This window comes from Ailuropoda melanoleuca, chromosome 4 (assembly GCF_002007445.2).
Source record: "Ailuropoda melanoleuca isolate Jingjing chromosome 4, ASM200744v2, whole genome shotgun sequence".
NCBI classification, from domain to species: Eukaryota; Metazoa; Chordata; class Mammalia; order Carnivora; family Ursidae; genus Ailuropoda; species Ailuropoda melanoleuca.
The window spans coordinates 54,615,250-54,634,207 of NC_048221.1; the positions used below are offsets into that span (position 1 = coordinate 54,615,250).

The following is an 18,958-nucleotide window of genomic DNA, read 5'->3' on the forward strand; positions in this document are numbered from 1 at the left end:
AGTTCTGATGCATTTACCACAGTCACTCAGCTGCCCAGCTCTACCCCTGCTCCATACGGGGCATGGAGCCAGAAGAACTGGGTCCCAGGCCCACCTCTGCCACTCAGTGCTGTGCAACCTCAGGCAAGTCACTCACCTTCTCTGAGCTCCATTTCCCCCACTGTCAGGGAAGGAACAAAACTCAAGGATGCAGCATTCCTCCTTCCCCTTACTTTAGTGGGTCTGAGAGTCCAGAGAGAATAGGAAAAGGGAATGGCCCTCTGAGCTGCCAACCAGAGGCGGGGCATTCATACCTCTTCCCTCCCGTAATCTTCCCAGTGAGGAACTTTGCAGGTGCTTAAGAGCCAGACGCCCCTGGCATACCACTCACCAGCTCTGTGACGCGGGGGCAGCTGCTAAATCTCTGGCTTGAATTTTCTCCCCTTAAAATAGGATGATAATCTTCTCCTTCACTGAAGTTGTCATAAGGGTTATAATGGACATAAAAATTATATATGTGTATATATCTGAGATGGGTTTGGGATTCCTGATTTACAGATGGGGCATCAAACTCTGATCTGTTAAGCATCAGGTAAGAAAAGAGAGAGATCTGTGCATGAAAAAAAAGTGAATCCGGGAAGGGAGGATGGATGTGGACCTTCTCGCCTTCACCTCCTTGTGGCTCACCCACTCCAGCCACACTGGCCTCCTCAATGTTACTCAAATACACTCTGCTCATTTCCAAATCAGGGCCTTGACACTAGCACTTCCCGCGGCCTGGAATGCTCCTTCCCTAGTTCTTCCATTATTCAGGCCTCAGCCCACATGTGCCTCTTGGAGAGGCCGTCCCTGAGCACCCCCTCTGATACAGAAGGCTTCCTCCTTCCCTCCCACTATCTGCCTCTCTTCTCCTTCTTCTGCTTTACTTATTGTCCTCATCCTTACCATGTAAAATTATATATTTGACTACATGTTGATTTCCTATTTCCTTCTTGGGATGTCAATACCATGAAAGCATTGCCTTCTTCACCACTCAGTTGCTGGTCCACAAGCAGTGCCTGGCACATGGAAGGTGGTCAGGGGTGTTTGTTGAATGAGTGAATGATCGGGCACCACAGCTAGACCACAAATTCTCCCCAGGACAGGGCCGACACAAATAATATCAGCTGTGTCTCTGTGCAGCTACTGCGTGTGACAAGCCCTCTTGGAACCCCTGTGATGTAGACGTAATGATCCCATTTTACGGTAGCATAAATCGAGGCTCCCAGAAGGGAAGTGGCTTGCCCAAGGCCTCGAGGCCCTTAGGAGGCAGCGCCAGCCTTGGAATCGGTGGGCCTGACTCCAGGGCGCCGGCCCGTGCATTCCATGGCTTGCATGTCTCTGTGCCAAAGGCAGAGAAGGCACCCTGGAAAGCAGCGTCATCGCAGGCTCCGGGCAGCGCGTGCATTTTAGCAACAAGATTTCCAGGTTTCCAGCGCCAGCCAGGAAGGGACCCGACAGGCTGCTGTAGCCTCGCACCCGCGCGGGCTCTCTCCGTCGGGCGGGTGACTTTGCAGCGAGGGCGCCGCCGGGTGGCCGCGCCTGATGCTGCAGTTGTCATGGTGACGAGCGCTTCGGGGATTGGTCCAGCGCGGCCGCACTACGTTGCTCCTTGGGCGCCTGGCGGGGAGGCTCGCGAGCGCCCGCCCCTCCTCCGGATGCTGCGAGAGCAAAGCGGGCGCAGACTCCCCCCAGCCCTCCCCTCCTCCGCGCGCTCAGCCACCCCGGATGTGCGGGAGGGGAAAAGCCCGAGGTGGTCCCAGGTAGCAGCGAGGCCGACGCCCCCGGCCAACCTGGCGACCATGGTGACTGGACGACTTCGCAGGCTTCTGGGCACGGTGTGAGCCCTGCTGTGCCCGGGGCCCCTCGGAGCCTGCTGCTGCCACCCCCTGCTCCCGCCCCAGCCTGGGCGGAGGAGCCTGCCGCCCCCGGGAATGTGACTCGCCCCTCGATTTCATTTCATTCCCTTCCACTTCTCGAGAAGCCTGAGCATCCTGCTGCTTGCCTAACCACGCTGAGCTTTCCCAGCTGGAGAGAGAGAGAAGGGGAAACTGCCCCCAGACAGGATGGCTTGCAGAAGACGCTACTTGTGAGTATATGTGGCAGGTTTATGCCTGAGACTCGGGGCCAGAGGCCAGAGGGGGCCCGGCTGAGCTTGGAGCTGGAGTGGGGGCTTGGTGGGGGAGGGGCGGGCTGCCATGCAGGTGGCTTGCAGAGGGAGCTGGCCGCGGGGCAGGGGTGTCAGTGTTTGTCTCCTGCAGCAGAGGTGTTTGTTGGTGGTGACGAAGAGAAAAAGGCTGTTAGTCAGCAGGTCTCCATTGGGCTGTGAAATTCCTTATCTCTGAAGGCAGGTCATCCCCCAAATCCATATACAGGGTCTTCAACGCCACTTCTTCCATTTTGGCTTTTGGTATCGGCCTCAGTGTGTCTATGGGAAAAAGCCTCTTGTGCCCAGCTGCTTCGTGACCAGCGCTTTAGCCATGCCTGACGGAAGGTTGGCTGGAAGGTTGGGGTGGGGACAGGATGCTGTGTCCTCCGCGGACAGGTGAAGGTCCAGCCCGCCGTCCTGAGCAGGGGCATTGGTGTCCTCCTGTGCCGTGCAGGTGTTCTGTGGGCCAGCGACAGAGCACTTGTCTGCTGGGCCCACAGCCAGCGGCAGAAGCTGTCAAACTCTGCACGGGGTGGTGACATCACGGGTCCGGGTATTTATGGAAACCCAAGCCCGCGCCTCGCTAAGCTAGGCTTCCCGGGGGGCACTGGATTAGAACGCCGGCTTCCCTCGCAGCTCTCTGGGGCTCTGCACGGTGCTGTTCTGGGGCCAGCAACCTTTGGTTTCTGGCCTTGCAGGGTCCATCCTCCGGGACTTGAAGCTACAGGGGTGAGACACAGCTCCACATATGCTCTTGCCATGGGCAGCCTGCCCAGGGCCTCTGCTCTTCGGGTCTGTTCCGTGACCACAGACCTTGGAAGGTTAGAGAACCGAGTTGGACCCTTTTGGGCTGGGCTCAATCCCCAGGACTAGAAAAGAGAGGCCTAGAGCATTATGTCGGCAGGCATCTTGGGGGCCACTCTAAGGCCTCAGAACACTGTAGTGTGACCAGGACCTGTGGAGCCCCCAGTTAAGCAGCACCCACCCCACTCCGTGGACGGATAGCTTCTCAGTAATGGAGCGTGAAGGAAAATAAAGATACTTCTGGCCGCTGCACCAGCAGGCCCAGACAGGAGCCCCAGGGGGCGATGACGGTGGCCTCTGCCTATGGTTCGCTGTGATCGTTCCTTTGCTTTTTTAGTGGAAAAGCCCACAGGTTGGTTTGTTGATGTGAGCAGAACACCCCGGCGTTCTCACTCCCTGTGACAAGGCCCCAGCTGTATTTTTGGAAACAAATAGTAAATCCTTCCCCGGCATGGCACATCCGCCACTGTTCCTGGGAACAGGTCCTCCCAAGGCAGCCGTCTTCTTCCTGCCACACCTTTGCCTGGGCTCAGCAGCTACTCAAGCCTGTCTGCTCATGATTTTGCCGGGGACACGGTTGCCATACAAGTGCCACTACTCATCCCAATATGGGTAGAGGCTCATCCAGCCTGCTGGGAGTCCTGGACCCTGCACTCTGACACATAGCCATGGCGGGTTTGTCCCATAGACTAAGCCTGTCCTGCCGCTCGCCTGGGAGAGGGGCTGAGCCGGTGCAGAGGGAGCCTCTTGGGGGGTTCTGTACCCCCTGCCTCTCATTCGTGTGGGTCTTTTTATGCTTGTCCGGCTCTCAGGCTCCCATGGCCTGTGGCGTGACATTCAGAGTGTTCCCCCGGTGCTACCCAGCGGCTGGGGAGTAGGGGTGACCGGACAGGAGCCATTGCCCCATGGTTTTTATGTAAAGATTGGAGCTTCAGAGCAGGCCTGCTTGACCAGACTGCACAGTTGGCCCTGAGGGCATATGTTCGCTCCCCCACCTCACCCTCACCTAGAACCTTGGCTCTCCTAGCACCTGCTATTCAACCTTTGTTCCTAGGGCTTTTGACGTGGTGGGGGGACAGTGGCGGGGAAGGGAAGCTAAGTATGTCTAGCTATTTAACTTTCAGGACAGCTGGAAACTCAAGTACAGTAGCATCTAGCCGACACCCCACTGCACTGTTGGGTGCCAGAACCTTCTCTGCCCCATCGGCTCTCACCAAGCGTTATAAAGTAGGGGATTGTTGATCTCATCTTACAGAAGAGGAAACTGAGGCTCAGGGAGGCTAGGAGCTGGGCCGAGGTCACATGGCTGTTTCCTGCTGTATACTGGGCAGCAGTGTCCCTCTCCTGGTACGCCACAAGCCAGAGCTGACAGACTCGCTCCAGTGTCCCCGTTCATGGCAGGATCAGGGTGTCTCGTGTCCTCCATTTTCTTGTCCTCCAGCCCCTGGGTCCCACAGAGTGGGCCCTAAGAGAGTGATATGGAATTGGGCCTCTGTCTGAGAGCGGACACCCGCTTGGGGTCTCAGTCACTTACGGTGGTGTCACAGCGAACGGAATAAAGGCTGACAACGAAAACGGGAGATTTCTCAATGAAATGGGGGGAAATCACGAGGACTCGAAGAATCAGCTCTTTAATCAAATTTGCTAACAACTGAGGTCATTACTGTGCTGACAGTTTAATTAATGGCGTCTTAATTAAGGTCAGCCCCCTTCCGACTGTAACTACACGTAGCATGGTAACCGCCGTCTTACGGGCATGTCACATCCTGCCGCTTGAACACGGGAAGTTGGATTCCATGCAAACACTGAAGTTTGCAATGAGTGTGAAATTCAGAGCTGCTGCGGGGCTCGGGGGCTGGAGGGGGGCAGTCTCCTGCTCATGCATTCGTTTTTTCACTTGCTCATGCATTCATTAACTCTGCCTGGAGCTTCTGTGACCCCTCTCTCCATTCCTTCGGGGTTTTTCTCCAACCACCAAATCTATCTTATAGATCCCACCTTCCCTGCCCAGCACGGTCTCCATCCGCCTGCCGCTGTGTCCCTTGTTGGTGGATTGGTTCATCTTCACCACTAGAATGTCGGCCGTTCCAGGGCAGAGAAGCTGATGGTGTGTTAACTGCTGCTACCTCTAGCATCTAGAAAGGCATGGGCATACCGTAATTGCTCAGTAAATCTTTGATGAATGAATGAATGATGGATCTGTGCCGGGCACTGCCCTAAGCAGGAAGAGCTATTGCTGAGTAAGAAAATTTCTGCCTACTGGAAGCCTGCCGGCTGGTGGGAAAAACACACATAAACAGACAATACCAATGCCGAGTGCCAAGGGCCGGGATGGGAAGAGGACCCAGAGACAGGGAGGTAGCCACGTCCTACAGCGGGCATGCAGGATGAACGGGAGGGAAGGGCTCTCTGGTACACAAATGTTAGGTCACGATTACAGGCATTGCTGGCATTAGCTCATTTGACCTTCACAGTAACCCTGGGAGGTGGGGCTGTTAACCCCAGTATATTGACAATGCCACTGAGTCACCAAATAACACCCCAGGCAACACCCAGGGAGGGGGTAGTGTGGGGCTTGAAGCTGGACCCCAGAGCCCAGCTCTAGTGTTCTGTTATACTGAAGGCTTTTAGTGAAAGTAGTTATGTCTGGCCTGAGTCCCAAATGTGAGGGAGATGATGGTGACAGATGACACTGTTGATGTGGGCAGGACCCAGGGCAGGAGTCATATGGAGTGCCAGGAGGGGACTCTCTCTGCAGGCACTGGGTCGTGGGGAGCCATGGAGGGTTCTGATCAGGGGTGGGAACCATGGTTACATCACTGGACTATAGGGGAAGTTGAGGGGAGGCTGGACAGGCTCTCGACTGTTCTTTTCCCATGCCCATAGCAGGGCACACGTGTCCCCATAGAACAGTGACATCCCCTAGGATGTCAGGTCCCCTCAGACCTCCACACCCCATTTGGACGGTTAGGAATATTGCAGGGGAGGTGAGAAGGAGTACGGCTTGCTCCCAGCAGGTCTGCTAACAGCAGGACGCTCCTGAGAATGCCCCTGGGTCAGGGTCAAACTGGTTTTGTGACTAACAGGGGCCTAGGCGGCATTGTTGTTGGGTGCTGACTAAGCTCCCACCAGGCCTGTGCGAGGCCCCACTTTCCCTTGCACACCTCACCCCACCTGCTCGCCGGCTCCTGCTCTCTCTCTCTCCCCCTCACTCTCACCCCTGCCCCTATGGCTCTGAGGCACTGGCCCTCCCAGGGTCTCACAGAGCAAGAGAAGGACATTCCATTCCTGCTCTGCCCCTGCCTTGTTTTGTGATCCTGGGCAGGCCTCCTGCCATCTTTGGGCCGGCGGTGTCATCTGAAAGCAGAGAGAAGCAGGGTCCACTCTTGGTGGCTGTCACCGACACTGGCACGCTCAGGAGGCTGGGAGGAGAGAGGCCAACGGCCGCGAGAAGCGGGAGCTGCATTCCAGATACTCCGGCTCTTTCACACACACCCGATTCTGTCTGTCACACGCGGTCGCTGTGGGGTCACCGTCCACGCGCAGGTTCATTCACTCAACTCAGTCTGCGCGCCAGGCCTGGCGGGGAGCTTCCTATAAACGGCAGCAGTAACCAAGGCCACAGAGTTCTAAGCCCTGGAGAGATGGAGGGAAGAAAAGAGGGGGGGCCCTGCTCGCACACTCCCCTTCTCTGGCTCCATGGCGCCCGGCACTTCCTGCTTCTCCTGTCCTGCCCCGCCCCCACTGCACACCCTAGTGCTCTCAGGAAAGCTTGCCCCTCCTGGTCCCTCCACCAGGAATGCCCTTCCCCCCCCTCCCCTCAGACCCCAAGATCCAACTCATGTCTCTTTCTTGACTCCCCCAGGCAAGTAGGTCCCCATGCTGATCCCCTGCATGCCTGGTCCTCCCCTTCGCCACCGTGCAGGCCCCTCTGTGGTCACCAACTACCCACTCCTCCGTCTCCCCCATCAGACCGGGGGCTTCCCAGGCAGGGCCCACCTCTGTTTCTTAGCACCCCTGCAGGCCCTGGCCTGGCAGAGCACCAGGAACCTTTACTTAAAAGGGGGGGTAAAATACACATAGCATAAAATTTACCATTTTAACCATTTTTAAGTGTGCCCTTCAGTGGCATTAAATATATTCACATGGTAGTCCAACTGTCACCACCATCCGTCTCCAGATTTTCCATCTTCCCAAACTGAAACTCTGTGCCCATGAAACACGAACTCCCCAATCCCCCCACCCCCAGTTCCTGGCAGCCACCGTCCTACTTTCTGTCTCCAGGAATGTGACTCCTCTAGGGACCTCACGTAAGTGGGATCATACGGTGTTTGTCCTTTTATGACTGACTTATTTCACTGCCCATAATGTCTTTGAGGTTCATCCATGTCGTAGCCTTTGTCAGACCTTCCTCCCTTTTAGGGGTGAGTAATATTCCATTGTATGGGGAGACCACATCTTCTTTATAAAGTCACCCATCAGTGGACAGTTGTTATTGTGAATAACACATGCTATGAACATGTGTGTGCTAATATCTCTTCAGAACCCTGCTTCTGATTCTTTTAGATATATACCCCGAAGTGGAAACGCTGGCTCGTATGGTAATTCTATATTTGATTTTTTGAGGAACCACGATCCTGTTCTCTGCAGCGGCTGCCCCATTTTACATTCCCACCAGCAGTGGGGGAGGGTTCCAGTTTCTCCATTTCCTCACCAATACTTGCTGCTCTGTGTTTGGGATTTTTTTTATAATAGCCATCCGCTTGGCAAGAAGTGGTCTCTCACTGTGCTTTTGATTTACCCTTTCATTGATAAAGGCTGAGCGATGCAGCCTCCCCACATCCCGATGGACCGCTTAGCCCCATGGACCCATGGCATGGACTCAGGAGGCTGGGTCTGGCTGGGCACCCACCAGTGCCTCCCCTGATTTCATCGGGGTGTCTGCCCCAGGACAGACGGGAGATTAGGGGGCTCTGGGCCCCCCCCAGAACCTAGTCCTCCAGGACATACGCAGCCCAGGGACGCTGGGCCCTTTGGGGGTGACTGGCACACAGTAGGTGCTCAAAAAATTTTAAGCACACAAGCAATGCCCGCTTCAGCCCACTTTTTGTGATTATTCATATAACTGAGAGGTAGTTCATCCGCATGGTACAAAAACGTCTGTTCACAGCGCAAAGTTGGACCCCTGCTCCGTGTCCCTCTACCTGAGGCCGCCGCGGTGTTCACCTTCTTGGGGTCCTTCAGGGAAGTTCTGCATAGGTACACATGTGCTTTCTTACTGAAGCGTCTCGGCTGCAGAGCCGGTTACACAAAGCAGTTCAGTTTCCAATCACTGCTTGGCAGTTCTGGATTGGAGCCAATTGAAAGCTCAGTTTGGGGACCCTTGGGTGGCTCAGTCAGTTCAGCGTCTGACTCTTGATTTCGGCTCAGATCACCATATCGGGGTTGTGAGATTGAGCTCCGCATCGGGCTCTGTGCTCAGCATAGAATCTGCTTGGGATTCTCTCTCTCCCTCTCCCTCTCCCTCTGCCCCAGCACGTGTTCTCTCTAAATAAGTAAATAAATAAAAAAGCTCAGTTTGGGGACCATGGTGTCCAGTTAGGCCTTAAAGGAGGCAGCCGTCACCTTCTGGGGGGAAGCACTGACCCGCCAGGTCCGCACAGCTTCGCCGTCGTCACCTTGGCTGACTCTGTGCAGATCTGTCCTGTTGAGCACACGTATTAGCACCTGTCCAGCAGCGGCCTGGGCTAGAGCCCCGGGAACAGCAGCCCCTGCCCTTGGGGTGACAGATGCAGGTGGAGCGGTCAGCGTGGGGACAGAGAGTGAGTGCGGGGGGCTTTCAGCAGGGACGCACTGCCTCCTCGGGGCCATTGGAGATGTGGGCGGGCAGGTGTTCTGGGGGACTCGAGGAGAGGGGTCTGGTCGGCAGGGACCAGAGAGGCTAGAGCCCTACAGTGTGGGCGGCAGACCTGCACAGCCAAGGACCTGCGGATGTCTAACCGCCTGTTCATGGGAGTGAAAATCCATGCGTAGGCAACTGAGCCTGGGACCTCACTCCGTTCGACAGCCAAACCACAAAACGCGTTTCATATGATTTTAATATACATTGCATTTTCCAGGAACGCGACTGCCCTTCTTGCAGTCGTGGGAAGATCAGACTTTGATAGGTTCAGAGCTCTGCCAGGAGCTGTCACTGTTCAAAGGATCATGTCACTGAGGGCAGCATGCCCCCATGGCAGTGACTTGACTGTGTCCGCCTGGGCTGGAGCCGCTGCCACCTAGAGACGGGACGCCCTGTGGGACAGCCAGACCCGCCACTGTCATGCCTGCTGCCTGTCCCTTCCTTAAGGTTACTGTCCTTCTTTTCTCTCGGATGGTTGACGTCTGTTGTACAATAGATGTGTACAGAGAAGCCGGCGGCACCAGGTTAGGCTTCTAAAGGGCAGGGAGTTGGATGGGGAAACTTGGAACGGAACCATGCCGTGGCTCACCTGTGCGGGTGAGGATAGACCCGCACACGTGACAGCAGCGCACGGAACGGAACACGCATCTGCACACGTGCACACACGTGCACGCGTGCTCACACACGGGCACAAGTAGGAGTAAAACGGGAAATCCGGGATGGCAGACCCAGGTCAGTAGCGGTGGTGATGTGGCCTACACTTTTGTAAGACGTTACCGTGGGGGAGGGTGGGGTAAAATGTCAACAGGATCTCTCCGTATTTTTTTCAACAACTACGAAAGAATCTACAATTGTCTCAAAATGAAAAGTTTTAATTTTTAAAAAGGCTGAAGATAGGTGTTGGATCTAATGGGCTGGACCCCTGGTGACCATGAGGCAGGAAGACGGGCAACCCCCCAGTCTCAGTCCTTCCATGAGACGCCTGTGCGGTCCCCAACCTCTGCTGGCCCCCCTCCCTGACAGATGACGCCCCTTGACCCCTTCTCTCCAAGGCGGCATCCAACCAGGGGCCCTGGAACCAGCTTCCTCCGCTCCCAGAAAGACAACGTAAGCCCCTTTTGCTGCCAGCTGGGGCCGGTCAGCCCTGGCGATTAATTTTGAGACTCTGGAACTCTCCCCAGACACCCTCACTCTCCCTAAAGCCTCCCTCCTGAAGCCTGGGCTCAGCCCCACCTAGAGGCTCCCCTCGGGTGGGCCTGCCTGCTCCCCTGTGCCCGCTGACCACTGCTCCCTCCCGCTCAGCCTCTTCCCAGTACCACCTCCATGAGTGATAATACAGCCACCTCACTCTTCCCTGCCCCTCTGGCCCTGCTCTCTGCCTCCCACCCAGCCACAGGGAGCTGGGACAGACACAAATCAAACATTGATTCAAATGCCATTTGAAGACAAAATGTAACCCAGCGAACTAAAACTAAAAGGTTAAGGGAAGCAAGTGTTTTCGATGAGCCTGTTGTCCTGCAAATTGGCTTTTCAGGGAATGGGCTTTTGGCAAACTAACTCGCCACAGGTTGAGGGAGAGCCGGGACGAGGCTGGCAAGGCTGACTGTGGTGGGTTCGAAGACAGATCGAGTGTGGTGTCAGCGCGGGGCCCCACCCACCTGGGATCTCCAGGGCCGGGCTCACTGGACAGACCCCCCAGCTGACCGACTCTGGCCTCCCCTGTCTGGTTTACTTGATTTTCTGGGGATGAGCTGGGAACATGAGGCCCAGACTGGAGATGCCCTCTGTCTCCCCGTCTCCAGTCACGCCTGATCTTATTGGACACTGGTGCCCTGGCCTGCCCTCAGAGGGACGAATCACCCAGTTGTGACAGGGTCCTGCCGGAGCTGCCTCAGAGCTCAGCGGGAGGCCAATCTGAGCATGGTTAATTGCAAGATGTTTTATTGGCTCTGGCGGTTTCATTCCTCATCAAGACGGTCCTGGCATCTGTTTGGAATGGTTAATAAGGGAAGTGATGCATTTTTAATCAAACAGCCCTCACTGCAATTCACAGCCTGTCTCTTGCAACGCTTGCTGGGCCCTGAGATAACACAGAGAGCCAGCCTTCCTCACACTTGCTCTCATTATCCAATCAGAGAGAAACGCCCAGCTTCACCCAATTGTCACCCAGAGGGCTGCAGGCACCTTCCGGGTCCCTCAGTCCTCCACCCTGGGTCAACTCCGGGCCCTGACCATCTCCAGGGCTGCTGGTCAGGCTGCCTCAGAGGAGCTCCCTGAGACCGGGCGGGCTCAGCAGAGCTGAGGGGCCCGCGTATCGGGGTTCTTGAGGCCTTTTCCCATACCGCCCAGTGCCACAGGGCCCAGCCACCCTCCAAGGAGCTGCTTGGATGGAAACCCTTATCTGCTGCCCGGTGGCAGTATGACTTGGGGCAGATGGCTTAACCTCTCTGAACCTCAGTTTCCTTTCCTGTAAAATGGGGCCAATAATTCCAACTTTGCAGGGTGGCCATCGGGATTCAGTGACATAATAAAGCACATGGTGGATCTGTCACCTAAAATATCATTCTCGTCCCCTTCCTTCCCTGGATTCTCACTGCACAGGGAGAGGCTTTGGGACACCCTGGGGCTTAAGAAATACAGACATCTGGGAAGGGGAAGGAAGTCAGGCTGGGGCTGGGGAGTGTGTTAATACAGGAGCCTTTGGGTTGCAAAGGACAGAAACCCCAGTTAGAAGAGATGTGAGTGGTTACTACCAGTGCACAGCCCAGGGGTCTGCTTCCATGTGGCTGAATCCGGGGGCTCCCATACTCTGGTCACCATCTCCCGCTTCCCCTGCCCTGGGTCATGTTCCCATGTGGGGGCTCTGGGGTTCACAGTCATTCCTAACACTCTCTCCATGGCCCAGGGGAGGCCGTGTGCCAGTTGGCCAGCCTCTGTCTCTTGGCTCCTCCTGGAGCTGGGCCGACAGCGTCAGCCCCACCTGGCCCACGGCACTGGGGGTGTAGAAGGGGGATTCGCATGTGTGTATTTGTGGGGGGCGGTAAACTGAGGCTACAGACAGCCCGCTGAGTACTTTTGGAGTCAGAGGGCAGCATAGGCCAAGCTGGTGGCCTCAGCTCGGGGTGGGCAAAGGCACACAGCTCCCGAAGCCGCAGCTAAGCCCCGGGGAGGCAGGCCTTCACCCAGGCAGCTGACCCTGAGTGCCAGGGGCTGTGCGGATGGGAGGACGGGGTTTGCAGCTGGGGTATCTGCACGACTCTCCAGGAGCCCCCCGACGCTCAGGACCAGCTGGCCTTCTGCGGCAGGCTGCCATGCCTCCCTTTTTCTTGGCCAACTGGGGCCTACAAACAAGAACCATTTTTCTTACCATTTCGTCTTTCCTCTTTTCCCAGTAGTATATATTAAACAACAACAACAAAAAAAATTTTTAAGGCTGCCTAGGGCATTGTGTGTTTCCAAAAAAAATCATCTGTTTCAGATGGACCTCGCATCCTTTTCACCAGCCCCCCCGGGCAGGGAAATCCTGTCTGTGCTTTGCCCCCCGGGGGAGGAGCCAGGTAGGGAAGAGGCAGAGCGAGGGCTATGGGGGCAGGCATGCCCCACATCTGTAAAATGGGCCATTCCTGGGCCCCCGAGGCCAGGGTGAGGACTCTTGGGGGTGACTGCAGACAGCACACGGGGGTTCTCAGGCGAGAGCAATTGTTTAGCAAGGGTGAGGGCTTCGGATGGCCTGGGCTTCTGCAGCTGGAATGAACAGCACCCTACATTTGTCCACAGCACTTCCCAGTGTATAGAACACTCACCAGGGGGCACCTGTGCGGCTCAGAACCACCCCAGAGCCAGAGCAGGGCTGGCCTTTCCACAGAAGAGGGGCTTGAGGCTCAAGGAGGCACGGAGCTCATCTCAGGGTCCCTGTGGACTAAAGGGGTGGTCCAGATCTGGGTCCGGGGCTCAGCTCATGTGTTCCCTGGATCAAGTCTGGGTTCTCCTGGTGCCCTCCCTCCTCGTCTCAGAGCTGCTGCTTCCTCTTGGAGCCTAGGGCTGAGGATCTGCCACCCCCAGAGCCCCACGGGTGGGGGGGCCCTGCTCTGCTGGACATGCAGGGCGCCCCCCCGCCCAGCAGCCTTCCCAAGCCAAGCTGTGCATATGGCTTTGCCTCGCTTCTGTCCTTATTCCTCAGACATACCCTGAGCCTATCATCAGGCCTCCGGCAGGTGTCCCTGCCAGGCAGCCCCAGGTCCAGACAGGGACATGAGCCCAGAGAGGACAGGGCTCTTCGCTGGGTCACCCAGCCCATCAGTGGAAAACCAGGGTGTGGACTCGGGCTTGGGGACAGCAGCGCCGCTCACCCCTCTCCTAGGGCCACATCTGTCTCACTGACATCGCACACGTGTCAGATCATAAGATCTCCAGGCCAGGCCCAGAACCTTCCAGCCTCCCCCTCCCTCGCCCCCTCCCTCCAGCCACAGCCCCCTCCTTTCTGGGCTCTGCAGTTATCTCTGCACTGACTGAGGGACCAGAGGGTCCCTGGGGTGCTATGCCGAGGAGATGGCTCTTCAGCCAGGACTTAGTGACAGGCCAGAGCCTGGCACAGAGCAGCCCTCAGTGTTTGTCAGGTAAGAGAACGACCTGAAGTTTTTCTGTTTCTCTTTCTTTCATCCAGAAAGCGCCCCATGTCCAGAGGGTGCCCCATGCCAGGCCTGGGCTGGGTGGGGCGGGCATGATGGAAAAAGCCGGAGGCGGTCCAATGGGGAGGCCAAGGGGTTGACAGAGCAGAGTGCCCACTGAGGCTCGGCCTGAGGCTGGGCGGCAGGGAGACTATAGTATCCAGGATCTGGCTTAGGGTCTGGGTGGGAGGCAGTGCTGTCACCAAGATGGGCCCCCAGTATGGAGGCTGCTGGTACAGAGAGCTGCCTATGGGGCAGCCAGGGAGGAGCTGGGGGAACACCTAGCTGAGTGTTCTGTAGGTTGGAGTTGGGGGAGGTCAGGGGCTGGGACAGACCACCAGTAGGGACGCTGCCCCTCCATCCACCCCTCGGCTCCGCAACCCAGGGCTCAGCCCTGCCCAGCTGGCCAAGGACAGGCTCTGCCTGCTGCTACTGCAGCCACCAGCCCGCCCCGTGGGCCAAGGACACCCAAGGCCTTCTGCCTGGGCTGTAGCCATCTGCCCAGAGAATGCTCTGCATCCCGAGCAGAGACAAGACGTGCGGGGAACAGACCATGCTGTGATGGCATCTTGCCGCTCCTGAGATAGAAGCCCCCACCCTGTGTCCTTCACCCTGAGCTTCCTTCCTCTCCAGCTCCTCCCTCTCGTGAACAGAGGGTGTAGGTTAGGGCTCCCCCTTTATCCAGAGACCACCACACCCCTGGATCCAAGGGCGGGGAGTGCCCAAGAGCTCTGCCTGCAGACAACCGCCCCCCAAAGGCGTCAGGGCCCTCTGCAGCCCTTGAGAAACTGTCCCCCATACCAAGCGGGGGTCTGCCTGCTGCTGCTGCCGACTGGGGTCCCTTGTCAGCTGTGCAGACCCAACCCTTTCTCTCCCTCCTGCCCCACCCCCTCTCCAGTCTAGTCTGCCCTGAGGTCAAGAACGGCACCCCAGTGCCCTCTCTTTCTGTGTGACTGGGGGCAAGCCCCTTCCCCTCTCTGCACACAGCTGGCCGTTCTGCAAGGTGGGGGTGATAATAGTACCTGCTTCCACAGTGTTCGGAAGGACAGAAGCCACATGCCCAGTGCTCAGCACACAGCAGGCTCTCTGCACGTCGTGGCTTCATTGTTGCTGGCTACTCTGAGCCTCGGTTTCCCCGTGAGGTTTACGATAAAGCACCTAGCCCAGGGCCTGGCCTGCAGTAGGTTCTGGACATGTTCTTTGTTGTTTTTAACTTTCATATAACTGAACTGAACGAACACACCCAGTTCGCAGGAAGGAGTGGCAAATCTACATGAAAAGAGCTTACAAGTGGAACCTGAGCTATTCATCACCCTAGGTCCTAGCTCCCCGCTTTCAGTTGAAGGGAGCCTGGGGGCAGGGTTGCCTTTCATGTGGTTGTTGAGTGCGGCCTCGAAGGCAGCAGTAGCAGGGTCACATCCCAGCTGTCTTGCTCACCACGTGACCCTGTGCTTGGTGGCCTGAGCCCCCCACCCCAGGGTACTCCCAGCTGCTGGGAGGGTCTTCATGCTTGTACATATGCACAATCATGTGTGTGCACACTGTGTTTCATGCATTGACGTGTGTGTCTGAGAGTGTGTCTGTGAGTTGGGGTGCTGTTCAGGGGCGCCATTGTCGGATGTGGAAGGGGACACAGTGCCCACAGAGGTCCATGGCTCTGGCCAGCCCTGCACCCAGGAGGCAGGCACTGTGCCCACCCCACTGCTCCAGGGTCAGGGACTTGGGTCAGGGAGGGCCCCCAGCATTCCCCGGCCACAGAAGACAGTTGCCCTTCACCCCTACACAAGGAGACGCGCCCCCTTCACCTGCCTTAGTCCTCAGTCTGAGGTAGCTCAAGGGGCACTACTCAGCTCCAGAACGTATTGTTAGGGGAAAGCAAGGGCAGCGTGTCCGGGAGAAGACCTCTGTGTGAGGAGCAAGCCTATACGTAATACCTTAGCTATGCACGTATGCGTCTGTGTATATCCACGTAAAGACGTTCTAGAAGGATACCCAAGAAACAGCTGACCGGGGCTCCCTGGGGGCAGGGGAAGCCTTGGTGGGTGCGGGGCGGTGGGGAGGGAGACTTTAAAATTGATATCTTTTCTATTTATGTTTGAACCGTGAGAATGTGTTGACTATTTAAAAGTTAAATTTTTTAAATGTGTAAGTTGCTGAATTTGGGGTGAATTGGCTTGTTTTCTGGCTATCCAAAACCACCCCCCCCCCGGGCCTACCCCCGGCCCTGCAGGGGAAAGATACCCTCTGGGAACACACGGTTCAGCAAATCTTCCCCGCTAAGGTTGGGCGGGGTCAGAAAGTTCTCCTGGTTGGGGGTCAGCTGCCTGGAATGACAGTGGATGATGGGAACCATGGAGAAGAGGGTGGGGATCAGAGCCCTAATGACCCAGGTCTGGGTCTGGGTGGGGTTGCTTACCAGCCGAGAGGCCTCAGGCCTCAGGCAGCTGTGAGCCCCTCTGAGCCTCAGTTTCCTCATCTATAAGATTGGGGATAAGAAACCCCAGTGGCCCACAGGCTTGTAGATTAAATGAGATCCTGTCCACACCTACCTGAAAAGCCTGACGCGTGGTAGGGGTGAGGCTGAAAACCCAGGAAGGACCCTCTAGAAAGGCCACGGGGACCCGGTGGGTTTGCTGGAAGCTGCGTCTCTCCTGGAGATGGTGTGGTGCCCGATGGTTCTGGCAGGGCAAGGAGTCCAAGTTGGGAGGGACTGCAACACACCGCCCTCTCCCGGCCTCTGTTGGACTAAAGCATCTCTGCGCTCCCTGCCCATCAGCAAATTGGGCCTAGGAATGACAGGATGTGGCAGTCCCAGATGCAGTGTCAAAGGCCCTGGGGCACAGGCATGGCCGGGCTCCGAGCCACAGGCTGAGGCCTCAGTCCATTCCCCCAGGCAGGAAGGACTGGACGTGCCCTCGCCAGCTGCTCTGACCTGTAGACACCTTCTGCTGATGTCTCTGCCTTAAGGAGAGAATCCCTGGTGGGACCTCTCGGGTGGCAGCAGAAGGTGGGATGCTGGAGTGGTGGTGTTGGGGGTCTCAGTGGCCCTCCCTCACCAAGCCAGACTTCATTCCTGCAGCAGAGGCCTGGCCTGGCCCCTCGCTCCACAAGAGGGACCCTCACCTTGAATGTGCGCCTCTGGTTCCCACCTCAGGTCTTTCCCTTGCTTTTTCCTTACGCAGAGCCCTGTCCTTCTGAGTCAGCATTCGATCGTCACTCAGACCTAGGCTCCGCGGTCGCTTCTTCCTAGGGGCTTTCCTTGGCTCGTGTCTGAGGGTGCCCCCACCCCATCTCATACGCCAGCCCGTGCTGGTCCGAGTGACCTTGTCTGTGTGCAGGCTTCTCTACTTTTCTTGTCTGCCCCCTTCCTCCACTTGGGCAGTGCTATGTCTGTCTTCTTCACTCTATCGCCCTGCGCTCTGAGTAATGCCTATGACCATGTCTGGGAGCCTCTGTTTCCTCAACTGTGAGGTGGGGATACGAACATCTCGAGTTGCAGGCTGGTTGTGAGGGTGACATGAGTCAGTACTAAGCTCTTAGAGAGCCTGGCCCAAAGTGGGGGCTGTGTGGTTAGTATGTGGGATGCATGAATCACTGTCCCAAAGTGGCCTGAGACCCCCCACCCCCAAAGTTAAGAACCACTTCTTTAGACAAACTCTCTTATGGTGCAGATGGAGAAACTGAGGCCCAGAGAGGGACTGGATGCACTCCAGGTCTCACCCAGGACCCCTGCCTGGTCATCCAGATGTCTCTCTCCACGCCTCTGTCCAGGGGGATTGCACAGAGGCACACTTCTCCCCACCCCCGCCAGCAGGGAGTTTTCCAAACTCAGGCTGAGCTCCTGGGCAGAGCTTCCTGGCAGGATAGAAGGGCATGGAGGCCAACCTGGGGACAATCGTCTCACTGTGCCTCTGGGTAGTGGGGCCTGAGGCTGGTGGGCAGGGCTGTCTGGGGCGCAGAGCCAGGACAGGCAGGCCGAGGGTGGGTGGGCAGGAGCCCTCTGTGGCCTTTTCAGAGGGAAGCCCCGGGAGGGGCGTGGGGGACTGGGCAGGACAGCCGGGGCATGAGCCAGCATGGCAACACCTTACGTCTGTCTGGTTTACAAGGCGCCTCCAGTCTGCAGCTCCCGGGGCCTCACACTGGCCTCTGAGGCAGGAAGATCACAGGCGAGGAAGCAGAGGCGGAGACAGTGTCCCTTAGCTCCTGAGACCAGAACTGGGAACGGCAGCAGGTCTGTGAGCACCACTGTGTGACATTGGGCAAAAAGCCTCACCCCTCAGGGATAAGGGGATGAGACAACAGGGCAGCCTGGCACGGAGGAGGGGCACTGCTGGGTTCAAGTCCCAGGGCCAGCCCGCACCTTCTCTGTGTCTTTGCTTCCACACTCCCAGAGAGGAAGGGTGACAGCACCCCAGCCCTGGTCCTGAGGTGCCTTTTCCCTGGCAGCCAGAGGGCCCGCCGTTGCTCTCGCAGCATCTGTGGCATGTGTCAGCTGACTCACGCAGACGGGGCACAGCGTAGGCATGGGGCAGGTTGGCGCCCCGCACCTCCTCCCTCGCCCTCATCTCTGGCCCAAACAGAGACACTTCTGCGGCCCTGAGAAGGGCCGAACGCTCGCCGTCACTGCTGCTAAGAATGTGTTGGTCCAGCCTCTTGGGTCAGCATCTGTGTGTACCCAGAAATATAAAAACACCCCCCCCACCGTGACCCAGAAATTCCAAGAACGGGTCCTAGAGGAACATCCCAGCCTGTGCACAGAGACCGTATTGATGGGACGGTCCCGCAGCCTTGTTTACCAGGACGGAGAGATGGACCCAAGCCCAGCACCCACCTGGGGAGGCAGGGAACCCACAGGGGTTCCAGGCGGCTTTCCAAGGGGTGACATGCAGGAATATTTGAAACCTAAAAACACACTCGAGAGAAGTGTGGAGCAAGGGGGTGGGGCGGGAGTATTTTATAGAACAGACTGTGTTTTTGTGTAACCAAAAAACATATATGCCCAGTCACGGGCACACAGTTAGAGAAGGGCCTGGTCAGAAAATATTCTCAAATAGTTACAGTGGTTAGTCAGTCCCTAGAGAGCTAGGACGGTGGACGATTTGATTTGATTATATATATATTTTTAAAGATTTTATTTATTTATTCGACAGAGATAGAGACAGCCAGCGAGAGAGGGAACAACAAGCAGGGGGAGTGGGAGAGGAAGAAGCAGGCTCATAGCGGAAGAGCCTGATGTGGGGCTCGATCCCATAACGCCGGGATCACGCGCCGAGCCGAAGGCAGACGCCCAACCGCTGTGCCACCCAGGAGCCCCTGTGGACGATTTTATGTCCTTGTTGTGCTCTGCTGTTATTCCTACAGTCGATGTAGTGACCATGTGTTGCTTATTTAATGACAGGGAGGGTGGGGTGCGGCCTC

At 56.9% G+C, this 18,958-nt stretch overlaps 1 protein-coding gene across 1 annotated transcript in view; it reads left to right on the top strand.

Moving 5' to 3' along the window:
* The first annotated feature begins 1,726 nt into the window (after positions 1-1,726).
* Positions 1,727-18,958, top strand: part of IQSEC1 (IQ motif and Sec7 domain ArfGEF 1) — a 170,104-nt gene continuing 152,872 nt past the window's right edge. Inside the window, exon 1 of the mRNA XM_034658853.1 lies at positions 1,727-2,107. Within this exon, the coding sequence (XP_034514744.1) occupies positions 2,085-2,107 (23 nt within the window). The 5' untranslated portion in view covers positions 1,727-2,084. The remainder of the gene's footprint in view (positions 2,108-18,958) is intronic.